The sequence below is a fragment of the Tiliqua scincoides genome, chromosome 1 (assembly GCF_035046505.1).
Source record: "Tiliqua scincoides isolate rTilSci1 chromosome 1, rTilSci1.hap2, whole genome shotgun sequence".
Taxonomy (NCBI): domain Eukaryota; kingdom Metazoa; phylum Chordata; class Lepidosauria; order Squamata; family Scincidae; genus Tiliqua; species Tiliqua scincoides.
The window spans coordinates 291,959,094-291,977,358 of record NC_089821.1 but is presented as its reverse complement, the minus strand read 5'-3'; the positions used below and the strand labels follow the sequence as shown (position 1 = coordinate 291,977,358).

The window sequence follows — 18,265 nt, the reverse complement described above, 5'->3', positions numbered from 1 at the left end:
TAAAGCTACAATCCTTTCTGCACTTTGCTGGGAGTAAGCCTCATTGATTGTAATGGGACTTACTTATGAATAGACATGCATAGGATTGGGCTCTAACTTGCTTTTCTAGCACAATTGGCTCCCAAAGTGGCCTACAACAATTAAAGTTTAACACAAAGATATTAACATCACATGGATATGTATGTCAGCATCTTCTAGTCCTTGGCAGCTGATGACATAGTCTAGGTTCCAGGCTATTCCCACCAAGGAAACAAGGAACTGCAGGTGGACAGAGGAGTGGTTGATCGAAGAGAAGCCAACCCAAAGAAGCAGCCCTTTTGTTGGATTCAGTCCTACACATATGACAAAATGACCTCTCTACCCTTATTTTCAAGTAGCTTGAAGGTTTATAGTAATGTTGTTGATTCTCGATTCTTTGTGCTTGTGTCCTGTGACATTTTAGACACAGCAATGTTCTGTGAATTCTGGGCATCTGTTTGAGTTGCTGAAGAGCCACACTTGACGATGTTCCAGATATCTGCTCTTCCAGTTTCGCTCACGAAGCAATAGAGAATTGGATCAGCGATGCAATTCAAACTTGTTACCACCGTTGCAATTCTATAGGGCTTAAACATTTTCAAGGCGAAGGGGCAGTTGCATGGCTCAGAGATACTGCGTATAAGGAGGACGACATGATATGGTGTGAAGCACACGAAAAAGGTGACAATGATGCTGAGCAACAAGTGATTGATTTTCTTCTTGTCTCTGTCTTCAGTGGCTTGATTATGCTTTACAGCTCGGTATATTTTCTGGTAGCAGAATACAATGATAGCCAATGGCACTGCATACCCCACGCAGATCCGGTAAAGATTTAACTCAGCCTGCCATTGTTGTAGAGGGTATACGTCATAGCAAATGGAATGGTTGCTATCATTATGAGCATGTGGAAAAAAGTCAGTATGCCTGAGAATTTGAACATTTGATATGATTTCAAAGGCCCAAACCAAGATAGAGACTGTTGAGGCACACCTTCTTGTTCGGAAGTAATGAAACTTCAGCGGATGGACCACGGCTAAGTATCTGTCAATGGAGATGCAGGCAAGAAATCCTGAGCTGGTGTAATAATTCAGGAAAGTGAGGAAAGTAGAAAAGATGCAAACATTTTTGGGAAGCACCCAGTTATCACTCTTAAGGGCATAATGGATCCACATTGGCAGGGTCAGAGTGTAGAGCAGATCGGCTATCGATAAATTGAGAAGATAAACTCCCAACTCATTTTTTTTCTTCACCTGGCAGATGGATATGAAAAGAGATGCACAGTTGGCAGGGATGCTGATAATAAACAAAATGCTGAAGAAAGGAGGAAACAAATTCTTATCTAGTGTGTGATCTATAGAACAGTTCATTTGCTCACACTGGTTCACTGTCATAGTCTTGAACCAAGCCAGAACCATCTGACCTTAAATGGGAAGAGATAAAGAACAGCAGATTATGGATTGTTCTTGACCACCATTCAGCTGGGATGCAAAGAGCCTTATATTGGATCAGGCCATTTGTCCGTCTAGGCCAGTATTGTTGACACAGACCAATGATGAGCTTGAGACATTTCAGAAAAGGATGCCAGGGATTGAAACTGGGACCTTTTATGGGCCCTTATTGTTTGTCTTCTGATCACTTCATCAAAGAGGAAGGACTCATTCACTGATTTGTTTTGCTGCAAGAAGAAAAGAAAAGATTCAGTGCAATGGTTTATGTATTTATTATTTAGTTTTCAGATTTTCATACCCTCCCTCCACCAATGAGCTCAGAGTGATGTACATGGATCCTTCTCTTCTTTTGTTCTCCCAACAACCCTCCGAGGAAGGTTAGGCTGAGAGATAATGGCAGGCCCAAGGTCACCCAGGAGGTCAGAACAAAAATAATAAGAAAACAGTGGAAAACAATTAAGAACATAAGAACAGCCCCACTGGATCAGGCCATAGGCCCATCTAGTCCAGCTTCCTGTATCTCACAGCGGCCCACCAAATGCCCCAGGGAGCACAACAGATAACAAGAGACCTCATTCTGGTGCCTTCCCTTGCATCTGGCATTCTGACATAGCCCATTTCTAAAATCAGAGGTTGCACATACAAATAATGGCTTGTAACCCATAATGGATTTTTCCTCCAGAAACTTGTTCAATCCCCTTTTAAAGGCATCCAGGCCAGACGCCATCACCACATCCTGTGGCAAGGAGTTCCACAGACCAACCACACGCTGAGTAAAGAAATATTTTCTTTTGTCTGTTCTAACTCTCCCAACACTCAATTTTAGCGGATGTCCCCTGGTTCTGGTGTTATGTGAGAGTGTAAAGAGCATCTCTCTATCCACTCTGTCCATCCCCTGCATAATTTTGTATGTCTCATAAGAACATAAGAACAGCCCCACTGGATCAGGCCATAGGCACATCTAGTCTAGCTTCCTGTATCTCACAGCGGCCCACCAAATGCCCCAGGGAGCACACCAGATAACAAGAGACCTCGTCCTTGTGCCCTCCCTTGCATCTGGCCTTCTGACATAGCCCATTTCTAAAATCAGGAGGTTGTGCATACACATCATGGCTTGTAACGAGTAATGGATTTTTCCTCCAGAAACTTGTCTAATCCCTTTTTAAAGGCATCCAGGCCAGATGCCGTCACCACATCCTGTGGCAAGGAGTTCCACAGACCAACCACACACTGTGTAAAGAAAAATTTTCTCTTGTCCGTTCTAACTCTCCCAACACTCAATTTTAGTGGATGTCCCCTGGTCTCAATCATGTTCCTCCTGAGACGTCACAATTCTATCCCTCTATATTTCTGATGTGCAACTTCTTAAGGGAAAGAAAGGTGGAGGGTTAACTGGGGAGATTTGGGGGAAGTGTCTGGCTAAAACTAATCTTCTGGGAGAAAAGGATGATATCTATTCCCTTGTTTTCAAAGTTCTAGGCAGCCCTCAGAATTGCAGTTCTGAGAAGCCACAGTAAAAAGTGAGGGAGAAACTAGAGAAGAAAGAGCAAAGAATTCTGAAAGATATGATAAGAATCGAAGAAGCACCCTGCTGAATCAGGCTGAGGGCTCACAGAGAATAACGCTGATCAATATCATTCAGTGATGTGTTCTAGTATTATGAGAGAAGGAGGAAGCTCTTTATCTGCTTTCTCCACTCTCGTCATAATTTTAGACTACCTGGGCCCTACAAACCGGCTTACTGCCAGTGTGCACAGTTGAAAACGTGCTGTAAGGTACATTTGTGAGCTCTAACATTGGGTCAGCGCCCATGCTAGTGCCAGATGGGCACCTGGCCTCCTCTGCTCAGCAGTTGCACGGACTGTCGAGCTGTGGAGAGGAAAGCAGGGGCAGGGGGGAGGTGAGGAGGAGGCATTCCTGGGAGGGGGGAAGCGGGCGGAAGGCAGGGAGAGGGCAGGGAGGAAGTGTGTGGGGCTCACTGAGTGTTCGTGTGGGGCTCACAGTCTGACATGAACACTCGTCCCCCATCACTGACCTTTTGGTTGGTGGTGAATTGAGCAGCCCCATTACAGGGCGACTTCCCTTACCAGGGGGAAGGGGACAAAAGCCCCCTTCTCCCGAGGTGCCACCCCGGCTGCCCGAGGTGCGCAGGATGCAGTGGCAGCCATTTTTGGTGCTGCCGAAGCCATGCACCCCGGGAGCTCAGAACTGGGCTGTCAGTGGTTCTCAAACTTTTTGGGAGTTTTACTCCCAAGGTAAAACTTTGCAGGGGCAGCAATATAAAAGGATCACATTGGACATACCCACAAATGAGTGCTATCTAAGTGTGCTTCCATGTGGAAGCCCCACCTGATCAGGAGTTGGGGAAAATCCCAGTTGGGACCAAGATGCACAGGGAGGGGGATGTGAAAAATCATTCCCCACCCTGCAAAGCAACAATCTGTGTTTGAAGTGATGATTTGAGAAATTGCATCAGAGGCAATTCACCACTTTGGGGGGGGGGTGATTTAAGACTATTTTAGATGGTCTTATCTACTACTATTTTATTTGTTCTGGAACTGATTTAGGACTAATTGTATAATATCTAGTCCTGACACAGTGAACAGTATTCTGATGTGGGGGGGGGGGGGATGCCATATATGCTTCCAGAAACCATATTTTTTAACTCAGCAAGCAGCACAAACTAAGGAAACATACCAGAATTTCCAAAATTTTCTTCAGGATGACAAAACACAAACAACATGATATACAAAACCTTAACTATGCACTAAGGGGGGGATATAGTGCCACCTTTTGATTGGAGTTATATTACTGTCTAGTACAGCCATTTTCAACCACTGTGCCATGGCACACTGATGTGCCGCAAATGGTCTGCAGGTGTGCCACAGGAGTTTGGGGGAGGCTCATTTATTAGTAGGGCCATTGGGGGATATGAGCCCCCCACCAACAGCATGGTGTGCCTTGTCAATTGTCGAAAAACTGATGGTGTGCCTTCACAATTTTAGTGACTTGTCAGTGAGCCACGGGATGAAAAAGGTTGAAAACTCACTGATCTAATATATATTAGAAGCTCACAATATATCTAATATATGATACGATGCTCAATGCTCACAACTTTCTCTATAAGTAGAGCTTTGCTGCTGGTGGGGCAATTTCATTCATCTTCCCCATACCCATAACCAAAGCACCTGTCACAGCGTTGTTACAGCTTCCGTAGAGGCAGAAGTCCTAAAGCAGTGGGATGGTGGAAGGTTGAAGGCCACCTGTCTCCTCAGAAGTCAGTCCCACTAGAGGCAGTGGGGCTTCCTCCCAGGAAGGTGTGGAGAGAACTGCAGCCTCAGAGCCCCTCCTCTGCCTGTCTACTCAGGCTGCAAGGCTATGACACTTTCCCGGGAGTAAGCCCCATTGAACACAATGGAACTTACTTCTAAGTAGACATGCATAGGCTAGGGCTCTCAGGCTGCAAGGCTATGCATCCTTTCCTAGGAGCAAGCCCCATTGAACACAATGGAACTTACTTCTGAGTAGACACGCCTAGTGCTGCAGATTGGCATGGGGGTTGCACCAGCCGGCTTCCTTCCCCTCCTCCTCCGCCAAGCCAGTACCTGGGCGTTCCATGGGTGCCGCAGCCCATCTCCCTGGCTGGCTGGCTGGCTGGCTGGCTGGCTGTCCGTCCTCCTCCTCAGCGTCAGCGCGTGTCCCCCATGCCCTCCACCGGCTTAGAAGCTGCGCGGGGAAGCAGAGCGCTGGGGGGAGGGGAGGCGGGCTGGGCTTAGGCGAGAGCTTGGAGATGGGGGCAGGAGGGGGACATTGTGCGGTCCAGGTGTGGCCTTACCATAGATTTGTACAACGGCATTATAATACTAGCTGTTTTGTTCTCAATACCCTTCCTAATGATCCCAAGCATAGAACTGGCCTTCTTCACTGCCGCCGCACAATTTCTTATTATGAGTAATATTTCTTATTATGAGTACATTTCTTATTATGACATTATGACATTATTATAACATTTCTTATTATGAGTAATCCATTTGGATGTGATTTGTTGAATCAGTTCAGTGTTCCCATTGGGAAGCAGTTGAAGTGCAAGTGCACTGATGACATCATGATGCTGCGTGGTATCATGACATCAGGCGTTGTTCAGGGCGCCAGAACACTGCTCTCCCGTCTTTGCTAAACATCCAGTTGGCAGCTGAGACTGCAGTGCAAATGTGATACATTGATGGTTCAATCCTAATATTGCCAAGCACCACCACAGTAACCACCTCACCAGCACTAGTGATGCAGGGTAAAAGGACTGTTAGTTATGGTATAGGATGCTTACCTGAAATGTAAACAACATAGTTTTTGATCTCTCTCTCTCTGAATGTTCAACTTAAGTAAAAAAAACAAAAACAGTTGCGGTTTAAAAAGTCAGGCCGATTGCGAGAGCTGGGCAGCCTGCCACAGATTCTCTGCAGAACAATGTTGATACATTTGAATAAACTGGCCTTTATGTGCTACAGATAAGGAACATTCTAGCAGTTTGAAATTTTTGGTTTGAAGGAGCAACAGGCTTTTTAATATATATGCTGGAAAGCCTTATATGCATAGGGGGCTAGTATTTATAGTATAAGTTATATTATAAAAGGACACTAGTCAGCTTGGTTTTTTATTGTTCTTGTTTTTCATTTTAAAACCAGTTTTGGTGTGTACAGTGCTTTTTTTGTAAAAGAAAAGGTGCAGGAACTCACAACTTGTTAATCTTTTATTTATTTATTTATTTATTTATTTATTTATTTATAAACCATTTTTTATTGGAAAAATAAAATATTTTTTTATGTGCTTCCCCCTAAAGATGAACTTACTTCTGAGTAGACATGCATAGGATTGGGCTGTCAATCTCCACATCCCCTTCCCCCTAGCTACTTTTTCTACACGTGGGGAAAAATACTGTACAGGTGCACTTGTAGCATGTAGTATGTAGTGTGGCACTACTTCGAGGAGAGGAAGCAGTGAATGGATTCCAAAAAATGGCTTACATGAGTTCCATGTAGTAAAATTACTCTAAGCAACTGTGGGAGTAAGAACAAAAAAGGAATTCTTACATGAGAGGGGTCCTTAGGTGCACACAGAAACAGCTACGTTTGCAAACAAGTGATTAAATATGGTTTAATTCAGGTATCAGAATACTCTGTGTCTTTGGGAAGACGCTTGGCATGCAATTGTATGTTCTCTGCTGCCCTGAGCAGCTGCTGTGCATTGCTGGAGAGGAGCTGCAAATTCTGGCTGGCGGAGGGCATGCTTGTGGGGGAAGCATGAGGAGGATCTCTGGCAAGGCTGGACAGCACATTGTACACACGCAGAATCCCTTTTCACCTGCCCTTAGCATGTGAAAACGGTGCAGATATATATCTCTGCCAGGATTAAGAGCCCAATCCTAGGTATGTCTACTCTGAAGTAAGTCTCATTCTAGTCAATGGAGCTTGCTCCCAGGAAAGTGCCTAGGATTGCAGCCTAAGAGCCCAATGCTATGCATGTCTACTCAGAAGTCCACTTTAGTGAATGGGGCTTACTGTGGATAGGATGGCAGCCTTAGAGTCCAATCCTGTGCCTGTCTACTCAGAAGTCAGTCCCATTAGAGTCAATGGGGCTTCCTCCCAGGAAGGTGTGGAGAGGACTGCAGCCTCAGAGCCAAAGCCTATGGCTGTCTCCTCAGAAGTCAGTCCCAGTAGAGACAGTGGGGCTTCCTCCCAGGAAAGTGTGGAGAGGACTGCAGCCTCAGAGCCCTTCCTCTGCCTGTCTACTCAGGCTGCAAGGCTATGACACTTTCCTGGGAGTAAGCCCCATTGAACACAATGGAACTTACTTCTGAGTAGACATGCATAGGCTTGGGCTCTCAGGCTGCAAGGCCATGCACCCTTTCCCAGGAGCAAGCCCCATTGAGCACAATGAGACTTACTTCTGAGTAGACATGCCTAGGCTCATGCTGCAGATTGGCATGGGGCTGCACCAGCCAGCTTCCTTCCCCTCCTCCTCTGCCAAGCCAGTACCTGGGCGTTCCGTGGGTGCCGCAGCCCGTCTCCCTGGCTGGCTGGCTGTCCGTCCTCCTGCTCGGTGTTGGCGCATGTCCCCCCACACCCTCCACCGGCTTGGAAGCTGCACGGGGAAGCAGAGCGCGGGGGGAGGGGAGGCGGGCTGGGCTCAGGCGAGAGCTTGGGGATGGGGGCAGGAGGGGGTCGTTGTGCGGTCAGGCAGGAGCCAGGCGCCCGCCCACCCTGCACCCCCCAGCACCCACCCAGCGAATGCCTCTGTTTTTCTCCCCCCCGGAATGCCTCCGAAGGGGAGGGGGCCCTGCAAAAAGGTGCCGGAACTCCATCCCCCCACGTTCCATTAGAAAAAAAGCCCTGAACAGAATGCTGCTGCAAATGTTTCCACTGGGTGATGCCCATTGCTAAACCAACTACATTGACTCCTGGTTTGTTCCTGAGTGCAACTCAGAACACCTCCAGACATGACTGGAAGTCGCTGGAACAAATAGGAAGTGGCTTCCAATCATGTCCGGAACATCTTCTGAGGCCCGAAACAGATCTCCCACAGATACTGAGGGCCCACTGTATTTTGCTGACATAATTCTGAGTAGAGGAAGGGGGCGGGGCAGGTTGGAAACTCAGGGGTAGGATCTGATGTGTGCTTTTGCTTTTGAGATCCACCTCCTCCAGCCCACTCCTCGAACCTGCCGTTCTTCCTTGCCCTGAACCTCCCTTGATTCTCCCTCTCCCCACTCATGACCTGCCCCCTCTGCCACCTTACTTGCTCTGGTATGACCTGGGTGAGCTGTGGGGAGCCGCTGGTTGTTTCCACTGGCTGTTCCCTCACACTTGGCAGCAGCATGCAATGTTTGGCAACACCACACTGTTTACAACAGCAGAGCATGAGTTCTGCTGTCCTAACTGCATGATAGGTTTGGGCTGCAATTCTCAGAAGCTGAATGCTGAAAAGACAGATATCGGTTTGCTCAGAGTTTTTGTGAGTGCAACAGGCTGAAGAGAGAGATAAATCTCATCTTGTTAGCTTGAATTGTGCAGCTTAACACTGAAGGCAATGGATGAGAAAGACTCTTACAAGGATCCACAAGCCTTCAGTGCTCTTTGGCCCAAACAAAACCTGGATCTTAACACAATTTAGAAGTGGGTGGCGGGTGGTGTGGGAAGGTGTTTGTGCTTCCTCAGAGAGAAACTGTGAACTCGTGTGTGATGCAAGATGGAGCAAATGATAGCAGTCTTGAAACCAGAGCAACCGTGCAGAAAAAAAAAAAATGGAAGTGTCACAGCAGCAGTTTTAAAAAAGACCAAAAGTGAGCCTGAATGAGGAACAAAGCAAGAAAAGTTTGGAGTTTGTTCATGAGAAACTGAAAGCACTTTTTGGCAGCTGCAAAGTGTTTACGCTGAGGAGTTCCATAAAGTAGGGTCCAATCCTGTCCAATTGTCCAGCACTGGGCAGCCATGCCAACAGGTTGGGTGCTGCATCCTGTGGTGGTGGGAGCAGCTACAGAGGCCTCCTCAAGGTAAGGGAACATTTGTTCCTTTACCTCAGGACTTCACTGCACCTGCATTGGTGCTGCAAAGCTGGATAGGATTGGGTCCTTAGACTGTGCAGTATTGCAGTCAGTGTTTGAGAATCAAGATGCTTTGACCAGTAAGCAAAGAGGCTTAGCCCCTGGGAATGGAAAACTCCTGGGAAAAGAAAAGGGAGGAGGAAGAAAGAGAAGAGCTTGACCCAAAATGGGTCAGCTAAAGCCTACAGCCGTGGGTGAATCCCAGCAGCTTCTGACTGCTTGAAAATGGGGAACGCATGAGCAGGGTCACCAAAAGTAGGTTCGGAACCCAGTGAAAAATTTTTCAAGCTCTCTAGTAATTTCTTGTGTGTGTCTGCTCACCTCCACTCACAAGAATTAATTTCTGGAGGTGATGTGGAAGGCCTGAGACATGAAGGACTACAGCAAAGTGTATGTGCACTAGCAACATTTTGGAAGACATCCCCAACATCACCCCAAGCAGGGACAGTGTTTTCTACAAAGAGGTAGCAGAAAATAGGGGCAGCTGCTGCATATGCTCGCTAATATTTTATAAAACTATTTTAAGAGATGATCACTAATCTGTGGATCTTAACTGCCCTCCATTGGAGATCAAAAATCTTTGATCAGACCATCAATGGCCATTCACTTTCCACGTGTCAAACCCCAGTCCAGAAAATGAGCTGCTAGTGTGTTTATATACACCTTTTAAAAGTCGCCCTTCCAGTCAAGATGGTATACAAAAAGATAAGGCACCATGAGAATATAAGCCCAGCGGAATCAGACCAAGTCCCATTCAGATCAACATCCTGTGACCAACTGGCTGCCTCTGGGAAGCCCACAAAGAGAAAGGGCATGTCTCTCCCCCACCATTGTTCTCTGGCAACTGGTATTGAGGCAGACTGCAGCTGGATCTGGAGGCAGTCACCCAAACCAATAGCCTTTGATAAACCTCTTCTCCATGAATTTATGCAATCCTCTGTTAAAACCCAAGAAATTCCACAGAACTATGTTCTGTGCAAAGTTCCTCCTTTTCTCCATCCTCAGTCTTCTGCAGGTCACTTTCATTGAATGATCCCTGGTTCTAGTACTGTGAGAAGGACTTAGCCAATATCTCTTCACATCATGTAAATTTAACTAGTCTCAATCATGTCTCCCCTCAATAGCTTTTCCCCAAGTTAAAAAGCCCCATATGCTGAGGACGTACCTCACAAGAAAATCCTCTAATCGTTTTGGTTGTCCTCTTTTGTACCTTTTTTTCCTTTCTTCAATGTCCTTCTTGACATATGGTGACCAAAACTGGATACAACATTCAACAGTATTCCATTCAGTTTGTGATGGTGTGCAGTGCACCACCATCAAGGGGGAAGTCTTGTCTCACCATTTAGATGAGATCAGACAGAAGGCTAGTCTCACCCTTTAGACATTGCATGCAAGTAAAAACGTCCTGCAGGAGCCCTACTGAGTCATACCAATAGGAGACATGCGTCTATCATGTTATCTTGTAGGCGTAGGAACTTACCTTAGGATCTTGCCCAGCTGTTTCTCCTCACTTCACTTCACAATGAGAAGACCAAGTACTCTGATTATAAAAATTCTCACACAGAAGCAGGAAATTGCTACAGAATTTTACTTTAAAAAATTAAGAGGGAAGTAGCTGCACAGTCATTGGCTCACAGGAGTGGAGAGGAAACCATTATTTCCTTGCTTCTTTTGGCTGTGTGTTTTTTCAGGTTAATTCAGATTTCATAGAGAAAGGGGCCATATGATTCAGTATTCTGGGGAAACTACGTAAGTTCATCAAAGATATCACTAGAAATACTTCAGGTTGCTATTAATTTTTGTGGGGGTGGGAGATGCAGGGTCTAGACTTTGCAATGGACAAGTTGTCTACTTCAAAAAATAGATTTGTCTCTCAGGATGCTTTTCTTTGGCCTAAATTATCATAGATCAAGGCTTGGCAATAGGTTCAGCTTCTCAACTTTTAACAAATTTTGTTTTTATTTAAGTATCTTCTATGCAAATTATATTTCTAGAAAATCTCATGTATGTATCATACATCCTACTTCACTGCTACTTTAAAAAAAAATGTATTTATCAAAACAGGTTATTGTGCGGCTGGCAACAATCCAGGAGGGAAATAGGCACAATTATGCTGAAATTCTATCTGTGCTTTTCTGAAAGTAAATTTCACTAAAGTCCAAGGGACTTACTGAGTGGACATTGTAGCAAATGGAATTTTCAAGAGTTAAGCAGCCTCTTTGGAGAGGCAATTTTCAATTGCGTGGATTTGTAGCCTTTCTCTCTGTGAATAAGGGTGCAATCCTAACCCCTTATGTCAGCACTGACTTAAGGGCAATGCAGCTCTGAGGTAAGGGAACAAACATTCCCTTACTTTGAGGAGGCATCTGTGAGTGACACCCAACTGCAGGATGCAGCATGTCCCATTGGCACCTCTATGCCAGTGCTGGAAAGCACTGACATAAGGGGTTAGGATTGCGCCCTAAGAACCTGCACCTTTCTACAGCTTTATCTGCCCTCATGATTTGTGGCTTTTCACAGGAGTTACTCAGTTCTGCTTCACAGAAGCAATCACCTGGCACTTCTGTGAATCTAGCAATGGCTGTACAAAAGCATCGTTGTCTGTTAAGCCATTTCCTGGCATCTTTTTTTTGTTGGTGAGAAATGAAAGCACCTGGGCTTTTTAAAAAATCAGCGTGGTTGAAATGTTTAACTGGCCTACAAGGGGGACGACGACTTTACACTAAGATGCCAGGCTAGTATTTGTTTGTTTGTTGGTTGGTTGGTTGGTTTGTTGGTTTGTTTATAATTTGAAGATTTATGACCTGGAGACAGGTTTGAGCAGCAAAGTGGCTAAGTTTGTAGACGACCCCAAACTTATTCGAGCAGTGAAGACCAGAAGCGATTGTGAGGAGCTCCAAACTCTCTCTCTCCAAACTGGCAGAATGGGCAGCAAAATGGCAGCTGCATTTCAATGTTAGTAAGTGTAAAGTCATGCACATTGGGGCAAAAAATCAAAACTTCACATATAGGCTGATGGGTTCTGAGCTGTCTGTGACAGATCAGGAGAGAGATCTTGGGGTGGTGGTGGACAGGTCGATGAAAGCGTTGACCCAATGTGCGGCAGCAGTGAAGAAGGCCAATTCTATGCTTGGGATCATTATCTTTGGCATTTCTTTTGGTGCATGTTGTGTTTCAAAGTGAGGCTGCTTCTCATCAGCATAATGGAATGTACTGTATTTTTTTCCTCATAATTTCTTCCAAATGTATGTGCACCTTTCATCTTGAAGCCAATTATATCTGCAGTCTTCTGTCTATAACTGCTTCTTTTTCTTTCATTGTAAATCATTTGTGAGAAAGGACAGATATTGAAATTGTGCCTTCATACTAAAAATGGCTGAGTCCCTAATGATTAATCCATGGCTGCTATTTTTTCTAACACTGGCCTCTAGTGACTGAATATCATCGTTTTAAAAGCATTCCCCAACTGCATCTTACGTATTCTGCCATTCTTGCATCCATGCTCTATCATTCACAACATGTTGACCTTTTTCCTCAAATATCACATTATCCCGTCTGCATCATTGTAATCTAAGCAAATGAAGGGAGTTGTGGCACTGAATATTTGCATTGATATCCAATCCTTGATCAAAGGAACTTAGAGGCAACCCTCTGAATATCACTACCAAAGTTGTCCTCGTGAATAAACCCAATTCATTTTGAAGAGCTGTATAGTGTCTGTTTTGGTTCCTGTCTGAGCATTTTTCTTCACGTATTCTGGGGTTCAGCTCTATTGTTATAAATAGATTCTAGAGCTAAGCCCTGACATAATTTAATCACTTGATAGTACCTTATTCTGCAAACGCTTATATTTGAAAACGCTATACATAGTGTGCTAGTGAATGAAAAAATGCAGCTCTTTGGTCTGCATACAGTTCTCTGCACATGCACAGAACTGATCTTGGAAGCTTCCAGAACTACTCTGAGCATTCTGCCGCATTCTTAAGTGGGAAATCCCCATGCACATTAAGTGTGTCAGATAGGAAGAATGGCCAGATTACTGAAAGGTGTGCCAGATTGGAGATTGAGGACTCAGAGGGGAAGTGTCCGTATTCCCTCAAGTCCTTGTGGGCGAGCAAGCCCTGGTAAGCTAGGGACTGGTGGTACCAGAAGAATGACCAGATGAATATAACTGCAAGTTTCTCTGTGCCTGCTTGCATTGCTGAAGAATACTGTGCAAGCTGCTTCCTTTACTTGTGCCCAAGATTTGACTTGGTCTCAGCCAAATAGGCTAGAAGGGAAATTCCATATGAGTTCACTCTGATAGAGAATTGTATTGCCATTTTTTTTATAAATGTAATTGTTTTATAAAACAGCCAGTTCCTCAGTTCTTTTCAGCTGCCTTCTTCTGATGACCAACCTGCACCCATCCCCAGCTATGAAGTAAACAAACTAGATTCCACTACATGAGTGGTTTTCTGTGTAGATATTGTGTGGCTGTCCTCACTGCATGAAGAGCTAGGCATGTTTTTTCAAATGCAATTTTATTTGGAGGGATGTTTCTTAAAGGAACTGAGGGATTAGGTGGCCTTTCTGTCCTCACGGTACACAGTGTACACAATTTCCCTACTTGAGGACAGGGACAGAATGCTCTGACAACTTCTGAAGTTGGCTCAGCACATGTGCATAACACCATGTAAGCCTGCATGATACATGAAGAACTAGTTACAGCCACCTGTCATTGCACAATGCAGCACTACTCAATAGTGTGAGTACAATAGGCTTGTGAAATTTAGTTCATAGAGCTAATCTTACATCTTGTTCTTATACATATGTATTTTCAATACTGTGTTCTGTTCAATACAAGTCATAATAGGGTTATAAAATGGCTTTTTTTTTTTACACCAAGTGATGAGGAAAGAGGGGGAGATACAAAGGACAGTGTTCTAGTTATGAAAAGGCACTCTCTGTGTGCTCAGATGCACTTTCACAGTTTTTTAAGTCCTAGTTTTCAGGTGTTTTTAATAGGCTATTACAGTAATCCAGACTGATTAATCAGTTTTGTTCTAGAGTTCTATAGAGAACCAGGGTGGTGTAGTGGTTTGGGAGGTGGACTTAGGCCTGGAAGATCCAGGTTCAAATCCCCCCTCAGCCACAAAGCTTCCTGGGTGACCTTGGGCCAGTCACTTTTTCTCAGCCTCACCTACCTCACAGGGTTGTTGTGAGGACAAAAGGAGGGGAGCAGTCGTTACACCACCCTGAGCTCTTTGGAGGAAGGGCGGTATAAAAATGTAATAAATAAATAATAAATAAATAATAATAATAATCCCTTGGGGGCTGGGGATAAGAATAGGCCCTCAGTTTGGCTGTACTTGTTGTAAGAGGCGACTGAACAGCCACCGGGTAGATGGGACTCGTCAGCCTGGGAAGGCAGCTCATCTGAGAGAAGGAAAACTCTGATCCCAAACCTCCACTGCCTTGTGGCTACATCCAGTTATGGAAAAGGCTTCAGGAGTCAACCTCGAGGCAAAATCCGGAGCCGGAGTCCCTGAGGCGGTTCATGGCTGAACACAGTCATGTTCTGGCAACTCCTGCGACGCTGCTGGAACCAACCGTATTGGCTTCTGCCTTTCCATTGGACCAATTCAGCGACGTGGAGAGGGTGGATTTGCTGCATGGGTAACAGCCTATCCTCCATACCTACTTTATCTAGGCTTCGTGCACTGGAGAGGACACTCTGTTCCAGAACCACCATTCAGAGCATGACACCATGGTCTTCCAAGACTGAAGGATGCCAACATGATGAAATAAATAATAGTTTACATTTAAAAACTCTGTTTTAATTTGACATTTGTTGCATTTCTATAGCAAGACAAGACTGATAATTATTTTGCTTGTAGAGATTGCTTTTATTTTTTATCTTTTGAGGAGATTTTTGTCCACAGTACTTTACAATACTTGCAATATAGGATGTAAATTCAGCTCAGGCTCTGAGCACTGTTATGAAACCTTTTCAAGGAAGTCCCTTGCGGCAGCTTCACAGAGCAGGTGGCCTGCATCACATATGGGGAGTCGGGAGCCTTTGTGTTATCAGAACATATAATCTAAAAATCGTTCAGCCTGTTTTTCTCTCTTGGGGGGAGAACGACCACACTGGACTCTTATGCTAAAAACTAATTATTAACCCACAGTAAACGTCATTCTGCTCAAATTCCAGCTGAAAGTGTCTGGATGACGGATGTCTCTGGGTAGCAAGCCAAGCTGTCATTTGGCTTTTTAATAGTTTGCTTGTCCCACAAAATTCTGACCTTTTTGGATTTAACAGAAAAAACTGAGCATTCTTTTATATTCCTGTTAGAAAAATAAAGCAAAGTTTATGGCACAATTAGGGAGAGAATAGTTCACTTCTTGTATCTGCTATTAGCTGTCTGAGATGTGCTGAGAATGTATGCAGAAAGTCTGAGGCTGAACTTCAGAAGTAGAGTAGGGCTGAAAAAGACCCCAGCAGGGCCAGCCCCAAACATCCTGAGGTGGCGTGCCAAATGCTGCCCCCTTACCCAGTGATATTCCAGCCTCTGCCCTCCCATTCTGTAGTGTTCTAACTCAGCATTCTTCTCTCCTCCACATTTCCTCTTTGGCCTGTCTTCCTTTTCCAATCTAGTGAATGGAAGTGGAGGAGCAGCAGCAGAGGCAAATAGGTAAACAGAAATGGACACTCCCACCAATCTGCTGCCTTAGTCGACCACTTGTTGGCCTCATGAATGGGCCAGCCCTGGACCCTGGTCTGAAACCTAGGAAGCCACTGCCAGTTAGCATAGGTAATACTGAACTAGATGGTTCAAACTAGATGGATGAACCCCTTAACTGGTTAAGAGGCAGGGAGCCATTAGTTATTTGATTTTTTTCTGTAAACTGCTTTGTGAACTTTTAGTTGAAAAGCGGTATATAAATACTGTTAATAATAATAATTAGAAAAGGTATCGAGAACAAAATGGCTAATATTATAATGCCGTTGTACAAATCGATGGTAAGGCCACACCTGGAGTATTGTGTCCAGTTCTGGTCGCCACATCTCAAAAAGGACATGGTGGAAATGAAAAAGGTGCAGAGGAGAGCAACCAAAATGATTACTGGGCTGGGGCACCTTCCCTATGAGGAAAAGCTACAGTGTTCGGGCCTCTTCAGCCTAGAAAAGAGACACCTGAGGAGGGACATGATTGAGACATACAAAATTATGCACGGGAAGGATAGAGTGGATAGAGAGATGCTCTTTACACTCTCACATAACAGCAGAACCAGGGGACAGCCACTAAAATTGAGTGTTGGGAGAGTTAGAACAGACAAAAGAAAATACATCTTTACTCAGTATGTGGTTGGTCTGTGGAACTCCTTGCCACTGGATGTGGTGATGGCAGTGGCGTAGCTAATGATCATGTAGCCTGGTGCCAAGCTCAAAATGATGCCCCAGAAGTGATATCACAACCGGAAGTGATGTCACTCTGAGCTTTTAAAAAAGTGAGAATCGTGGGAAAATCTGCCTCCTCTCCCCAGAAGCTCACCAATCACTTGCTCTGCTGCCTCCCCCCAGCCAGTGGCATAGCTGAGGCATCTATCTACTACCTGGGGTCAAAGACGATTTTGTAGCCCCCCCCCCCCACAACAAAATCAAATTTAATTAAGTAAATAAATAAAAAGTGTGCCCCTTATTTGTTAGAGACACTGTGCTGGGGTGAAGAGAGATGGTTATTCTCCCCCTGCTCTTTACTTGGTTAGTAGCGGAAATGGAAATGAGAGCCAACTCATATTAACACCTTATTTGTTCCATGTTGTTTCATAATAACATCGCATTGGCTCTCAGAACAATCAGTCTCAGAGGTCAGTTTTGAGTTAAGAAAATTCATTTTTTGTTCCATAAGGCAGTTGTTTCTCATTTTCTGGTTAATTGGCCATAATGTTTGATAGAATACAGATATTCCAATGCAATTTGTTTCATTTCATTCTGCATTAAATTACCTTTCCAGTGATTTATAACATGATGGTATTTGTACATACCAATTTTTTCACAATTTTATTGACTCAAGCTCAGCTTTTTGCCCCCCTAAAGCTTGTTACCCAGTGCAATGGCTACCCCCTTAGCTATGCCACTAGGTGATGGCATCTTGCCTAGATGCCTATAAAAGGGGATTGGACAAATTTCTGGAGGAAAAATCCATTACGAGTTACAAGCCATGATGTGTATGTGTAACCTCCTGATTTTAGAAATGGGCTATGTTAGAATGCCAGATGCAAGGGAGGGCACCAGGATGCAGGTCACTTGTTGTCTTGGGTGCTCCCTGGGGCATTTGGTGGGCCACTGTAAGATATAGGAAGCTGGATTAGATGGGCCTATGGCCTGATCCAGCGGGGCTGTTCTTATATTCTTAAGATATATATATTGCCATTCCTATGCTCAAGGCAGTGTTGTTGGCATCCTTCAGTCTCGGAAGACTACGGCACCATGCTCTGAATGGTGGCTCTGGAATAGTGTCCTCTCCAGTGCGCGAAGCCTGGGTAAAGTAGGTATGGAGGATAGGCTGTTACCCATGCAGCAAATCCCCCCTCTCCACGCCGCTGAAATGGTCCAATGGAAAGGCAGAGGCCAATACAGTTGGTTCCAGCGGCGTCGCAGGAGTTGTCAGAACGTGACTGTGTTCAGCCATGAACTGCCTCAGGGACTCTGGCTCCGGATTTTGCCTCGAGGTTGACTCCTGAAGCCTTTTCCATAACTGGATGTAGCCACAAGGTAGTGGAGGTTTGGGATCAGAGTTTTCCTTCTCTCAGATGAGCTGCCTTCCCAGGCTGACGAGTCCCATCTACCCGGACTCGTCAGCCTGGGAGTGTACAATTAAAAGTACAATTGTACAAATTGTACAAATTTACAAATTGTACAAAAGTACAGTGTACAATTAAAAAAAAATGCAACAAATAAAAAACACAAGAATAAAAATTTTATTACCAAGTGTAGCCATTTTGTGTCGGGGCATCCCAGAAATGTATGCTCCTGTGTCAGCCCTGCTCCCTGACCACAGATCCATTGAGGCAATGTGGTTATTCAGACAATTCTTTCTTTTTTTTTAGTTAGCACCAACAAAACGTAAGGCCATGACTCAGTCGTTCCAGAGAACCAGTCTTTCCTCAATTTAGTACTGTTCTCACTCAGTCAGTGTGCTTGATCCAGATGTTT

The 18,265-nt window shown here is 44.8% G+C and overlaps 1 protein-coding gene across 1 annotated transcript; it reads right to left on the bottom strand.

Moving 5' to 3' along the window:
- Nucleotides 1–386: 386 nt before the first annotated feature.
- Nucleotides 387–1,433, bottom strand: GPR65 (G protein-coupled receptor 65). Its single transcript, XM_066612144.1, has one exon. The coding sequence runs from the start codon at nucleotides 1,431–1,433 to the stop codon at nucleotides 387–389; it is 1,047 nt and encodes a 348-aa protein (XP_066468241.1).
- Between the last annotated feature and the right edge of the window lie 16,832 nt (nucleotides 1,434–18,265).

Excerpts from the sequence above, each read along its gene's own strand:
- GPR65 (XM_066612144.1), bottom strand. The coding sequence starts at position 1,433 with ATGGTTCTGGCTTGGTTCAAGACTATGACAGTGAACCAGTGTGAGCAA.